This window comes from Glycine max, chromosome 20 (assembly GCF_000004515.6).
Source record: "Glycine max cultivar Williams 82 chromosome 20, Glycine_max_v4.0, whole genome shotgun sequence".
In the NCBI taxonomy this organism is placed as follows: domain Eukaryota; kingdom Viridiplantae; phylum Streptophyta; class Magnoliopsida; order Fabales; family Fabaceae; genus Glycine; species Glycine max.
The window spans coordinates 32,917,909-32,932,997 of NC_038256.2; the positions used below are offsets into that span (position 1 = coordinate 32,917,909).

The following is a 15,089-nucleotide window of genomic DNA, read 5'->3' on the forward strand; positions in this document are numbered from 1 at the left end:
TTTATTTAAGTTGTTGTGGTATAAAATTGATTGTTTTGTGTGGTCATAATTTAATGAATTAGAATTAAGTTGATTAAAATAATTTATTTTACTACATATGTTTCAGTTATAATTTTTTATGTATTATATGGTTATGAATTGTAAGTAGAAAAAAGTTTATGTTATTGGTTTTTAAAATATAGGGTTATCAATTTTAATGTTTTATAATATTATATGCAGTAAAAAATTACGTAGGGTTTTGTGTGATAGTATATGTATGGTGTAGTTAGGGGTTGTTTGTTTGTGATGCTCAAACTTTTGAATGTGTTGTTAAGATGGACGAAGATCAATGAATGTATGACAGTATAATGTCTGAAGAAAAGGTCAACACCAAAGGTGCTCAAAAGAAATTGATGACCAAACATCAAAGATCAACAAAGCGTGATTCGTCTTACTGGGAGTATATTGATGCTTTACATTCTGTGCAAAATAGTAATTTTTCAGTTAAACGTAGTGCATCATCTTTAGAGCAGGCAATTTGAAGAAGGACTATGCCAATGTTGGATCAATTTCATCTCTTCATTCACGATTCCATTGAAAACATTGTCAATGTCAAAGCTAACGGTAACTGTGGATATCATGCAATTGTTGTCTTATTAGGTATGGGTGAAGATTCATGGTTGTTGGTGCACAACCATTTGCTTAAAGAACTTGACAAATGGTCTGATGAGTATATCAACCTCCTTGGTAGCATAGACAAATTTGAGAAATTAAAGAGGTCCCTACTTGTTGATGGATTATCCATAGTATGTAATTTATGTTTTGTTTTTTATTTATTTAAATTTAGTTTAACTAAATGTAATCCGTATAACTGGTTCATGCAGGTTACTATGGATAAGTGGATGGATATGAGACATGAGATAAGTCATTGCATCAAGGTATAATGTTATCCTTGTATCGTTGTCTCTACAATAAAGCATTATGTTTTTTCCTCTTAGAAGTCAACCATCAACAAATTCTTATGTGCATCGTGTAATATGTATTGGTCGCGTCTTTGACAATCATTTTGTTTAGGTAGATTCATCATAATCCTGTTTTTAAATTTTTGAAATTAATTGTGTTATCATAACTTGAAATTGTTTGTGTGACACCCTCTACCCCTCACATATATATTAATAAAGGAATAAAAATTCAAATATTAATTAAAAGTATTTTTAAAACATTTTTAAATACAAGCTTTTCAAATGGGTAAAAGGCTCACATTCACTTTCTTCTACATCATATTCAAACTTGTCCAAATAAATAATAAAGTCATCTCGACTCAAAGAAAGTCATATAAGTCTCATACAATTAATATAGAACCTATATCCTAATGTCACATCCTATCAGAGCGTGGTGTTCCCGTGTCCTCTAGCATGAGGTTCTTCATAGTCATCCACCTATTCATCTGCTCCCCCGAACACAAAGTTCAAGATCATCACAAGATCCAAACACAAACAGCAAACCGGGAGTGAGTTATCACATTGCTAACTACTAGAGAGAAACAACACAACATATAGTAACCAAATACAATTTACTTAGCATATCTCACATTATTTCATCACTTTGTCATTCATCAATCACACTTTTCATTCATTAATCACACCTTTCAATCATCAATCATTATACACAGGAATCACACACTCCGATCAAGACATAATAACACATCAATTTCATAATAAACAATTAGCAAGCGTATGCGACAGTTATGCTAAGACTCAAGCCTATATGCAATGTGGTACCATGTCAGTGAAAAACCACCCTGGGGCGCTTAGGAGTACATAACAAGACACACCACACAATGGGTTTGTCAGGTCACTCTCACTAAGTAAGATCATAGGGAGACCAGTCAGGGTCACGATGTTTTGCGAGAATGCTCCAACCATATGGGATCAACATAGGCTTAAAGGAGCACTCAAACCCGGTGACCCCCAAGGCCTACACTCCGAAGAGTCCGTCAGGGCCTCTCCCTCCTGATTCAGGTCCAACCCCTAAAATTATTTTAGCACACAGACTCTATCTATGAACTGTACAAAACACACGACTCCTCAATTGTTCTCAAAATAATTTTAACTCGTCGCCCTTTAAGGGTCTTATCATTAACTCGTCGCCCTTAAAGGGTCTTAACATTAACTCGTCGCCCAAAAAGGGACTTAGCATCAACTCGTCGCCCTAAAAGGGACTTAACATCAACTCGTCGCCCTAAAAGGGACTTAGCATTAACTCGTCGCCCTTGAAGGGACTTATGATCGTGTGATTGTACAATTCATAGTTCACAACTCGATGCACATATATATCTCAATCATATACATACTCAATTTATCACATACACTTAATCCCAATCACAATGGTATAATCTCAATTTAACATATTATCACACCTCATGAATCATGTACACTTTACCTATGAACTATGCAATACACACATCTACTCAATTGTTTTCAAAATCATTTTAACTCGTCGGATTCCCATAGTGGATCCCATCACAATACTCGTCGCCCTTAAAGGGTCTTACAATTGTGTGATTGCACAGTTCATAGTTCACAACTTAATACACACATCTCATCTCAATACACATGTATTTCATCATCCGTCACATGTTCAATTTATCACATACTCACAGTTTGAATCATCATTTCATAACCTCAACAAAACAATTTATACAAAAGATTTCATCACAATATGGGGTGTAAAATCCCTGAAATAGTTTCTCACAATTATATCACAATCAATTAATCAAATTCATGGGTTAAACACAAAGACATCAAGAGCACTCAAGTTTATCAATCAATTCTCATCAGGACATCAATTGGTACATAGAACACAATAATATTATATTTATAATCATAAAGAGAAAATTATAATTCAATAAACATTTCAAAATAAACCCAAATTTAGTTCTCTAAGGATCCCTACACATGTTCATTCTAATCCCCAATTGCGATAAACTCATCCCTTACCTCTAAGCGGGCTCACGTGTCTTCAGCCAGCGATAGCAATATCTCTAGCGGTTCCTGGAAATTCTTTCAATTATTCATCCGACTGCTCCGATAGAATTCCCAAACGTCAGAGAGACGGAGAAGAGATTGAAACCTCCACTTGTGCTATCTTCATGCGATTCATTTTTCTCCCTCCACGAATATTATCTCGTAAATCTCAACGGTGGAAGCGTGCGGAATTGAATTTCGAACAAAATATCCAAATTTCACAATAATCCAACGGTTAACGAAACCGGGATCGTAGTTTTACCAAGACAGCTCTGGGTTTCTGCGGGAAAGAAAAAGGTTACAATGCGAAGGGTGTCTCTCTCAGTTCAAACATGATATCGAAATTCCCAACGGTTAGAAGGCTCGGAGTTGTGTTGCGAACATGATACTCAAATTTCACGACGATCCAACGGTGAACGGGTTCAAGATCGTCGTTTTTCTGAGACTGGTTTGGTGGGCTGCGGGAAAAAGAAAGGGTTTTGAGAGGAGAAGGGGAAAAACGAAAATGAGGCCAAAAGGAGGCAGCTGACTTAACATAACTATTTATACCTAGGGTACTCAGCCTATTATTTGCTCTATATTTATTTATTTATTTATTTATTTCTAAAAAGCTTTTTAAATTTATTTACGAAAAATTGGGATGTTACAATTTGTGCATGTGTAACAGGTTTATTTAAGAGATCGTTGTCCCTTATCGCCTCTAGCTTTGTTATGGTCTAGGAATTGTCATCCTTAGGCAAAGTAGTGACCAACTCCATATATTAGTAGAATGTAGCAATACAGAAATTTGATGATGTTGAAAAGAGACTATGTTGATTTAAGTGAAGAGTGAACATTTAGGTACCTATGACATTGTCATGTACTATAATAATATATAGTTGTTTCATAGGAAATTCACATAATTGTGTGTTATACCTTACATTAAAACGGTTTAGGGTTACTATAATAGTTAGGGTTTAGTGTTATATGCATTGTTAGAGTTAACTGTCATGTGAAAAACAGGGTTTAGTAGAACATAAAAAATGCTTTAGGGTTAAATAATTTACATTTGTCAATAGTAATATAAAAATAATTCAAATAAAATTGCTAAAAGAAAAATGTTGTCAAATAAAATAAAATGATAAACATAGTCTATAAATTTTCCTAAAAATTTCTAAATGTCTTCATGCGTGATCCGTGTGTCGCCTTTGTCACGACCGCACATATACATTGTGATCCACAATGACACCTCTAGCGATCCTTAGGCAGTCTTGCATGACATCATATGTTTTTGTGCCTTCAATCACTATCCTTAGGTTGAGCAACCGCTCCAACCTTTCAGCTATTGACATTAAGAGTAAGATGAATATATATGTTACCACTGCATGCGCAGGTGCTTCCTCTATAGTTGCTGCCACCACTGGATACTGAGGCATATCTGGTTCAATATATGTCTCATCTTGCACGACAGGTGGATGTCTGGGTGGATCCCCGAGCTGTGTTGGCCTCATGAATGGATGCAAAATCATGTAGAACCAGTCCATATAATCTGGTGCACATTGTCCAGGCACAACACAATTTGGCCCACCAGTGCAAGGTAGTCAAAGAAATGCATTCATCTGTTGTCAATATCTTCAAAGCATAATCTTTAACCTGGATAGTGTGGAGGAATCGTCTGAACATACCCAAACTACCGCACAACCCTCTCTGGTCAACGGGACCCCATTGGATATGTCCATAAAAACATGAAATTAGGTTGAACTCTCTAACTGCACGGTGGTCACCGTAAGGTATCCAACAAACATCAGCAGTTGTCAGCCGATCTAGACGCTTCCGATACGTTGACACTGATAATGCCTTCATAGAGGCCTTCGTAGAGGTCCAACGACAATCATGGGGTGGCCTTTCATCATAGTCTTCATTCGTAAAAACCTCAGCAATAGATGGAAAATATTCATAAATCCAACACTACACAAATTTTCAAAATAAAAAAAATATCAAATCAACACATAAAAAAATTCAGAAAAAAAATTAAATAAGATTCAATGACAAATACTTGTAATAGTGTGATATATCCATCAAGTTGTTTGTTGCTGCTCTTACAAGCATCATTCAAATTATCGTACATATGAACTAGGGCGGCAGTTCCCCATGCGTAGCTTCCACTCTGATTGAGGTCTCGAAAGGCATCCAAGAACACCACATGTACGTGTGTTGCACTCTTGTTAGCAAAAAAAAAGTGCAACCTAGCAAATGTAGAAGATAAGCTCGAGCTGCTACAGTCCAGTGTCCGACCTCACATTTGCTATAATAAATATCTCGTAACCAAGATAGTTGTACATATGCCCCATGACAATGTAGTGTCTCAGCTTTGGCTTCATCTCCACTACCATCAACACCGCTTCGTCGTCATAAAGAGTCTTGAAGCTATGGAATACGCATATGATGGGCAGATGAAGTAAAGAGGCCACATCATCGAGGGTGATGGTGACCTCTCCTACTAGAAAATGGAAACTGCTAGTTTCCTTATGTCGTCTCTCCATAAAAGTCGATATAAGTCCCTGATCGCCAGTGTCCAATGGATATGTGATCAAAAGACTTAATCTTGTGGCATCGACTAACCCTTCAATGTCAGCAATAGGCCTCCCGAATTTCTAAACCTTCCTTCCATGGAAGGATAGCTTCAATTTAGGACGTTCTTAAAAAAAATTAAACAATTTTAACAGTTTAAACAATAATAACAAATACTTATTGAAATATAATTTATTTAAAACTATAAATACCTTTCCATTCCAAACAATGATTGCAACATGATCAGCATAGGCAGTTAGAACTGATGTGTCACACGGCCTGCCTGGAAAACCCTAGTCATCAACAACTACTTCTTCAGGCTGTTGGAAGACCTCTTCAGTTGCGCCATCCAAGTGAGGAGCATCCTCAACAACAACGACAACTTCTCATTGCCTACGTGCGGATGCTGTGAGCCTTCGCCGATGGAGAGCTTCATTTGAATCATGATTATCTTCTCTCCCCAGGGCTTTTCTTGTAATTCTGCCTAAAGCACGACCTAAACCTCTGGTTCTAACCATAATCTGCAAATTTGAACATACATACAAATTTATGTCAAAATTCAAACAATACTTCAATCAATTACAATACAATCATTCATAAATTAAAAAATTATTATTATATATATTTTTTCAAATTTTATTTGATATTAATTTTATATAGTGAATTAACTTCTTTATTAAAAAGCAACTTAAAAAAACACTATAATTAATTAATTACATAAAAAACTAATATATAATAATTATAAATATATTTATAATTAAAAATAAAACAATAAGTGTTTAAAAAAATGAAAATAATCTATTTTTTATTAAAATAGATTAACTATTTAAAAACAACATTCTAAATAAAATATTTATACTTAAAAACAACAATAACTATTTCAAAACATATTTAAAAATAATATATTTTCATTAAAAAAACAGTAACTATTTCAGAACATATTGGAAAATAATATATTTTCATTTTAAAAAAAATCAATATTTCAAAACATATTTGAAAATACTATATTCTGTATGAATTATACGGATCTCACAACCAAACAACTCACCCACCCCCACAAATAATGCAAGAACAAAGGAAACCACTTACAAAGACTGTGGTGGTGGTAGCGAATGGCTCTACGGCGACAATGAACGCAAACAGCAGAGAAGGGAGGCACGACAACGAGAAGAAAACCAAGGAGAGAAGTGCAGTGGTTATACGGACGCGAGGGAAAATCTTTTCCTTTTAAATTTTTACTGAAGGACATTTTTGCCACTCCAGGTTATTTGTTGGGTACACCAGCAATTCTGCTGGGTGCACGTAGGAAAATCCAAAGATTTGTGAGCGTGGGAACTCAACGCACTATCCGGTCCAATGTGGGTTGCCGACTATAATATGTTGGGGGAAAAATTGGATTTAATTTGGACATGAAAATGAAACTTAACCATGTAAAAGTCTGGGTTTTGTGCGGGTTAGCCCACATTGGGCCATAGATGGATCAAGTTAAAAAAACCCTCTTTAATTTGGATTAAAACATTTAATCTAAGTTCTACATTTCATTGGATGGGTCTCGATCGACTCAACTAGTCGAACACATTTTGCCACTTCTAATTCAAGTTATGCTTAAAAAGAAATGGATGGTTTCTTTTACTTAAGAATTTTTCGTGATAATGTATAAATTAAATTATGCTATTGTCTTTAAAAATGAGTTTAATTTTTATACTGCCAACTAGTAAAAAATATCCTAAATAATTTTTAAAGTAGTTGAATAGAATTTAATAAATTTATCATACATAATAATTTACAATTAGATAATAATATAAAAATCGTTATATTGTCAATGTTTTTTTTATTAAATTTTAGTTAGAAGCAAGGGCTAAGGTTTAATTCTCATTAGTGCTCTTTAGGGGTAAGAATAGGTTAGACCAAACCAAACTTTATATAAATAGGTCTTGCCTATTATAAAAAATTAATGGTCTAGTAGAGGCTTTTTTTAGGCTTGGTCTAATCTTTTTAAAAGCCTAACTTGGGCTATTAGCCCTTTTAAAGACCTTTTTTATCACAAATATTTATTTTATTTATGATATAAGATTATTACCTTATTAAGATATTAAATATGAAAGTATAATTCACAAAAATATTTAGGACGTATCATATGAGAATGACTATTTTATGTGAGAATAAGAATGACTAAGTTTAACTGTTAGATTAAAATAAAAAGTTAAGATTAAAACATTTTAAATTCAAATTAAAATCTCATTTAACCATAAAATCTCTATAAGATTTATCAAACAAAAAATTAAATATCTTAAAAATTTAATTTACGTTAAGATTGTTACCACAATCACCACCATCGATTGTGGTAGCAACAGCGACGATGGTTATGTTGGTAGCGATGACGATTGTCATAGATGTGATCACAGTGTTGTGGTGGTGGTGGCGATAGTAACAACGAGAAAAGTCATGTTAGTGGTGGCGGCGGTTGACAATCATGATGGTGATTATAGTGGAGGTCATGACAGTTGTGACGGAAACGGATGGTGGTCATGGTGATAATAGGTTTGAGATATTTTAGGATGTCATTAATTAGTCTTTAAGATATTTAATTTTCTATGGTAAATCTTATAGAGATTTGATGGTTAAATGAGGTTTTAATCTTGACTTTTCATTTTAATCTAACATTTGAGATTAGTCATTCCTATTTTCATATAAAAATAGTCATTCTCATATAATTTGTCCTATATTAAATGAATAAATAGGCCAACCTATCAAGCTTAATAAACTTTTTTACTAGCCCAAGTCTAGCCTATTTAATTAAATAGGTTTTTTTTTTATAAAAGCACAAGTCTAGTCTTTTTATTAAACAGGTCAGGCCAGAATTTAAATAAACTAGGTCATAGACTCTTGTTAGGGGTCCAACCTATTCTTATCCCCACCACACACAAAAAAAAAAAAAATCATCATATATAACATGAAACACAAATCAACTAGCACAAGATTGTTTTAGCTTAGTGAAATTATTGTCCATAGTAGCTTTATCTAACTTGTACAAGATTATCTCTAGTGAAGAATATATGTAGATGAGTGCTAAGAACACAAATTCTCTCTTTCTTTCTGATTGATTAAAATTTATTGAAAATTACAAAATTAGGATTACAAATCATTAAATATGAAATAAGACCTTGAAAATTTTATCATTTTCAATAAGTTTTAACCAATGGAAAAAAATGTGTTCAAGAGAATGTGTTTCTAACCTTTTTCATATAAAGTGATTTATAAAAAAAAAAATTATAGATGTTTAAAAAAGTCAATACTGTTACTAAACATGAAAAATAATAATTGAATGATAATGTAAAATTCCTTATAGTATCAAATCACCAATATGCATCTTCCGTGATTGTCAATCATGTTGAAGTATGTTAACAGGGAAACAAATGTTGTTGCCCATTGCTTGGCAAATGTATGGGTTAGACAGACTCAAGCTTTTTGTATTTGGTAATTTTAATGATTTGCTCACTAGTGACGAAAAATTGGCCTGAATGATCATCCATCTTGGCCTGAATGATCATCCATGATCTTCGTATGGAGGGTTACCAATTTACTTGCTCTAAAAGGCGAAGAGAGCGTGATGGTATTGGAGAAAATTAAAATTTGACCGAGGCTTGGCAACAGTGGAGTGGATTGATCTTTTTCCAAACTGACCATACTCCTATCATCATCGAACCTCATGATGCTAAGAAAAGAGCTTCCAAGAGGCAATTCCACTTTGAAAATGCATGGCTACAAGAACCAAAACTGAATGATGTCATGTTGGTAGATTGGACAAATTCTTCTATTTTTTTCCTTGACAAAATTGCTTCGTGCACGAAATAGATGAATGAGCGGGGACGAAAAATTAGAAGAGATTTTCAAGAACATATTGGAAGCTTGTAGGAGGGATTTGGAGGCTGCTCCAAACTCACATGATGATTGATCTTATCTGGAAATAAAAAAATAAGCTGGGTGCTCTTATTGCTCAAGAAGAAACCTATTGGCGTCAAAGATAAAAAAATTTCTGGCTTAAGGATGGTGATGTCAATTCAAAATATTTTCACTCCTCAACATCCTCAAGGAAGAAAAATAATTTTATTGCATCTCTAGCTCGCGATGATCGTACTGTAGTTCATGAGTATGGTGAAAAATGTGATGTAGAAATCTCTTATTTTAATAATCTTTTTAGTGCTGATAATAGTTGTAATGACTTTATGTCAGTATGAATAATATTCCCTAATGTGTTTTTGCTTATGATAACGAGTCTCTAATTGCACCTTTTTCTTTAGAGGAATTTCAAACAGTACTTTTTCAGATGAATTTAGACAAGTCTCCTAGTTCATATGGCTTAAATCATGCTTTCTTCAAAAGATTTTGGCATCTCTGTGGCCGAGAAATTTTCTATGTATTTCTTTGTAATGTCCTATATAAAATCATTTCAAAAGTCTTTGCTAACCGATTAAAGCCTTTACTTCCAAAGATTTTGTAGAAGATCGCTCAATTCTAGACAATATCATTTTGGCTTATTCACCACATGAGATGCAAAATAAAAGGGAAAATTTGCAAGGTTGCTCTAAAGGTTGACATCAATAAAGCCTTTGATAGAGTTGATTGGAATTATCTGTTTTGTCTCTTACAGAAGATGGGTTTTCATGAGACATTGATAAATTAGATCAAAATCTGTCTTTAGACTATTCATTATTCTATGTTGATCAATGGTGATTCTCTTGGAAAAATTACTCCTAGAAAAGGGATAAGGCAGGGTGATTTATTGTCACCTTACCTCTTTATATTATGCACTAAAGGACTATTCTCACTAATAAAAAAATATGAGAATAGAGGGGACATCCATGGTATCAAAGTGTATGGAGAATCTCCTATCCTCATACACCTTTTATTTGCTAATGATTCTTTTCTTTTTTGCCGGTCAAATGAAACTGAAGCTTCTATCCTAAAAAATATTCTTGACACTTATGGTAGAGCTTTCAGGCAAATGATCAATTTCCAAAAATCAGAAATATTCTTCAGTTCAAGCACTCCTCAAAGCTCTATACAAACCATCTCCTCTCGTTTGGGTGTTATTGAGACGCTCGGCACTAGGAAATATCTTGGCCTACCTTAAATAATTGGCAGAAAAAAAAGTTTTTGGATTCATCAAAGAAAGACTTTGGAAGCGCATCAACCATTGGACATCCAAAAATTTGTCAAAGGCCGGTAAATAAATCTTAATTAAATATGTTGCTCAATCCATTCCTACTTATTATATGTGTTTTTCTCCTTCCTTCCATTCTTGAGGATGAGCTTCAGAAGATGATGAGTTCTTTTTGGTGGGGTTCAAGAAATCAATCAAGAAAGGGTATCAATTGGCTCCAACGGGACAAGCTCACAATGAAAAAAGAATTTGGAAGTATGGGCTTTAGACAACTTCATGCTTTTAATCTTGCAATGATACGAAAGCAAGGTTGAAGATTATTGATCAACCAAGATATATGGTTTCACAAGTGATCAAAGATAAATATTTTCCTTGAGGGAATTTTTTGGATGCCAAGTTAGACAATAATTCAAGCTATGTCTGGAGTAGTATTCATGTTTCACAAGTTGTTGTCAAGGAGGGAATGAAGTGGAATATTGGAAACAGTCTATCCATAAACCTTTGGTGCCAGTTGTGGCTCAACTCTCCCCAAGGATCCTAGGTTTCATCTACAAATCCCCTTGGGTTGGAGTCCCTCATTATTGGAGATATCATAGATCATCAAAGAAAGGAATGGCGAGGCAATCTCATTGATTCTATCTTCAACCAATCAGATGCACATGCTATTAAATCTATTCCTCTTCTTAATATATCTAATGATGATAGACTGATCTGGAACTTCTCTCCAAATGGCTCTTCTTATGTTGAAACTTCATACCATTGCATCATGGAAAATTTGCAATATACTAACCACTTGAAGGCTAATAGAGACTGACATTTAGTTTGGAATCTTCATATTCCTCCAAAGATCAAACATTTCTTATGGAGGACTCTGAGAGGTTGTTTACCAATACGTCAAAGACTCCTCACTAGAGGAGTTAATTGCCCATCTCAGTGTTGTTTCTGCTCACGAAAATGAATGGCATATTTTTATAGCATGTGTTAAAGCCAAAGAGATCTGGATTGCTGCTAATCTTTGGGATGTGATTCGAGGAAAGATAGATTCTACTGATAGTTACAATGATCTCATCTTCTCTCTTCTCGAGCACCTTCAACCGCATGACTCCAACATGGTAGCTTTGTCATTATGGTGCATATGGAAATCCAGAAACTAGAAGCTTTGGAAAAATATAGAAACACTCGCCTCTATTGCAATTTCTCTGGCGTAACAATTTTTATTTGAATGGCTATCTGTGCGCAAGAAGAACCACACAAACACTTTGCCTCCTCAAGTTGCAGCTACTTATGTATGGAACCCCCCACATACAGGTTCACTTAAATGCAATCTTGATGTTGCTCTTTTCATTGACCAGAACAAGTTTGGTATCGGGTTTTGCATGCGTGATGACCAGGGTACTTTCATAAAAGCAAGAACAGAGCTCTATCCAGGAACACCTACTGCACATGAAGCTGAAGTTTTTACTCTTCATCACACCATACTATAGATTCAGCAACTCAATCTCCATAATGTTATGTTTGAAACAGATTGTAAAATGATTAAGGATAACATAACAAATTCAACAGTAGGGCACAATGTTATGATATGGGACGTGATTATGCCTTTTTTCTATGGAAGGATATGGTAGAAATATATGATAGAAATGATGGGAGTAGGAAGAGGATGAGTTTTCAGAAAATTGACACCTTAACTTAATTGTGCTTATTAGCTTCTTTTCTTAAATTACATGACTTGCTACAATTTATGCCTTTATATAGGTTACATAGGTGATTTCTACACACTTATATACTACTTAGTCCTAGAGTCTTCTAGACTCATCTATCATCTACCATCCATTTCTATAATGTTCTAGGTGCTTCTATGACTTTAGATAATAAGATATTTTTCTACATCCATCAAGAAGTTTCTGCACATTACAACATCTCCATAGGTGTAGAACTCTCTAGATAATGGACCACCAATTATACATTTACACTTTTCTAGATTAATCTTCAACACCCCCCCCCCCCCCCCTTAATCTAGAAAAGTCTTGAACTCCAAGCATGTCTCTGAATTTGATGAACTTCTCTGTTGCAATTGGCTTGGTGAAGATGTCTGCTAATTGTTCTTCAATCTTGCAGAACTCCATTTTCATTTCTCCATGTTCCACGAGCTCTCTGATGAAGTGGTATCTAATCTCAATGTGCTTTGTACGACTGTGGAATACTGGATTCTTAGTCATTGCAATAGCTGACATATTATCACAATGAATAACTGTTGGAGTCTTGTTGTACGTCTTGCAGAATTTTTCTGAGCCATGTCACTTCACACGCAGAGCTTGTTGCAACCATGTATTCTGCTTCTACTGATGATAGAGCAATTGTCGTTTTCTTCTTTGATGCCCATTATATTGCTTTGTTGCCTAGAAGAAACACATATCCACTTGTGCTTTTTCTATCATTTGTGCTTCCAGCCCAATCGCTATCTGTATAACCTGTCAAGTTAAAGTCTCTATCTGCCTCGTACAAAATGCCAAAATCCTTTGTGCATTTGACATATCTTAGGATTCTCTTGGCTGCTGCAAAGTGTGCTTTGCTTGGGTTACTTATGAATCTAGACACGATGCTAACTACATGTATGATGTCTGGCCTTGAGTTGGTTAAGTAGATTAGCAAACCGACTAGGCTTCTATAAACTATTGCATCAACTTTGTTTTGCCTATCATCTTTTGAAAGCTTCTCGTTCATCGCCATAGGTGTGGCAAGTGGTTTGCAATCTTGCATGTTGAACTTCTTCAGTAAGTCATCCGCATATTTTTCTTGCGAGATAAATATTTGTCCAGGTCTTTGCTTGACTTGCATGCCGAGAAACTATCTCATGAGTCCAAGATCGGTCATTTCATACTCTTGCATCATAGCCTTTTTGAATTCTTTCATCATTTGTGAGTTGTTGCCGGTGTAGATTAAATCATCTACGTATAGGAACAAAATCAAGAAATGATTACCTTGCATCTTCACATATAGTGACGGCTCACTTGGACTTTTGAGGAATCTATGCTTGACGAGGTATTTGTCTATTTTGTTGTTCCATGCTCGGGGAGCTTGTTTGAGACCATAAAGCGTCTTTTTCAAGCGATATACTTTGTCTTCTTCTCCTTGAACTTTGTATCCTTGTGGTTGCTCCATGCAGACTTCTTCAATCTCTCCATTCGAGAAAACTGATTTTACATCTAGCTGGTAGACTTGTAGCTTCAACTGTGTAGCTAAGGCTAGTACAGTTCTGATTGTTTCCATGCGCACAACGGGAGCAAATGTTTCATTGAAATCAACTCCTGGCAGTTGTGAATAGCCTTTAGCGACAAGTCGTGCTTTGTGTTTTTGGATTGCTTCATCCTCATTATATTTAATTTTGTAAACCCATTTCAGGCCAATGATCTCCTTGTCTTCTGGTTTTTGCATGAGCTCCCATGTATGATTTTTCTCTATCATTTTGATTTCCTCGTCCATGGCTTTTCTCCAAACTTCTTCTTTCGATGCTTCCTCAAACTTTTGAGGTTCACAGGCAAAAAATCCAACATTTGTGTACTTTGGATTTGGTTTGTGTGGCCTTCCTAATCTTCGAAATTTTTGTTGTGGGACTTCTTCTACTTCTTCTTGCTGGTGTTGTTGGTCATGTTGTGTTGGTGATGGTGGCAGTGTGCACGGGCTTGGATTGGTTACTTCTTGCGTCTCATTGACTTCAATACTCCATTGCCAGCTTGCTCCTTCGTCAAAGATTACATCTCTTGAAATGATCAGCAGCTTTGAATCTGGTTTGAATAATCGGTAACCTTTAGATTGGTCACTATAGCCGACAAAGATACACTTTTCTCTTTTTTCATCGAGCTTTTCTCGATTCTCCTTTGGAATGTGCGAATAAGCAACACATCCAAAAACTTTAAAATGATCAACTGTTGGTTTTCTGTTGAACCATGCTTCATATGGCGTCATATCTAAGACTGCTTTAGTTGGAGAACAATTGAGGATGTATACTGTTGTGCTAACAGCTTCTGCCCATAGATTCTTTGGCAGGTTCTTGTGCTGTAGCATCAATCGAGCCATTTCCATAATGATTCTATTTTTCCTTTCAACGACACCATTTTGTTGTGGAGTGTGACGAACAGTCAGCTCCTTCTTGATGCCATGATCATTGCAAAAATTAATGAATATGTGCCCATTGAATTCTCCCTCGTGATCTGTTCTCAAGATTTTGAGGGAATGCCCACTTTGCTTTTCCACTAGGGCCTTGAACTCCTTGAAGCAAGAGAATGCATTGGATTTTTTTTGAATGAAGTACACCCACATCATTCGAGTGTAGTCATCAACGAAGAGGAGAAAATATCTTTTTCCACCAA

The 15,089-nt window shown here is 35.1% G+C and overlaps 1 protein-coding gene across 1 annotated transcript; it reads right to left on the bottom strand.

Annotated features, from left to right (window-relative positions):
* Positions 1-13,101: 13,101 nt before the first annotated feature.
* LOC102666162 (uncharacterized mitochondrial protein AtMg00810-like) lies at positions 13,102-13,557 on the bottom strand. The gene has a single exon (XM_006606791.1). The coding sequence runs from the start codon at positions 13,555-13,557 to the stop codon at positions 13,102-13,104; it is 456 nt and encodes a 151-aa protein (XP_006606854.1).
* Between the last annotated feature and the right edge of the window lie 1,532 nt (positions 13,558-15,089).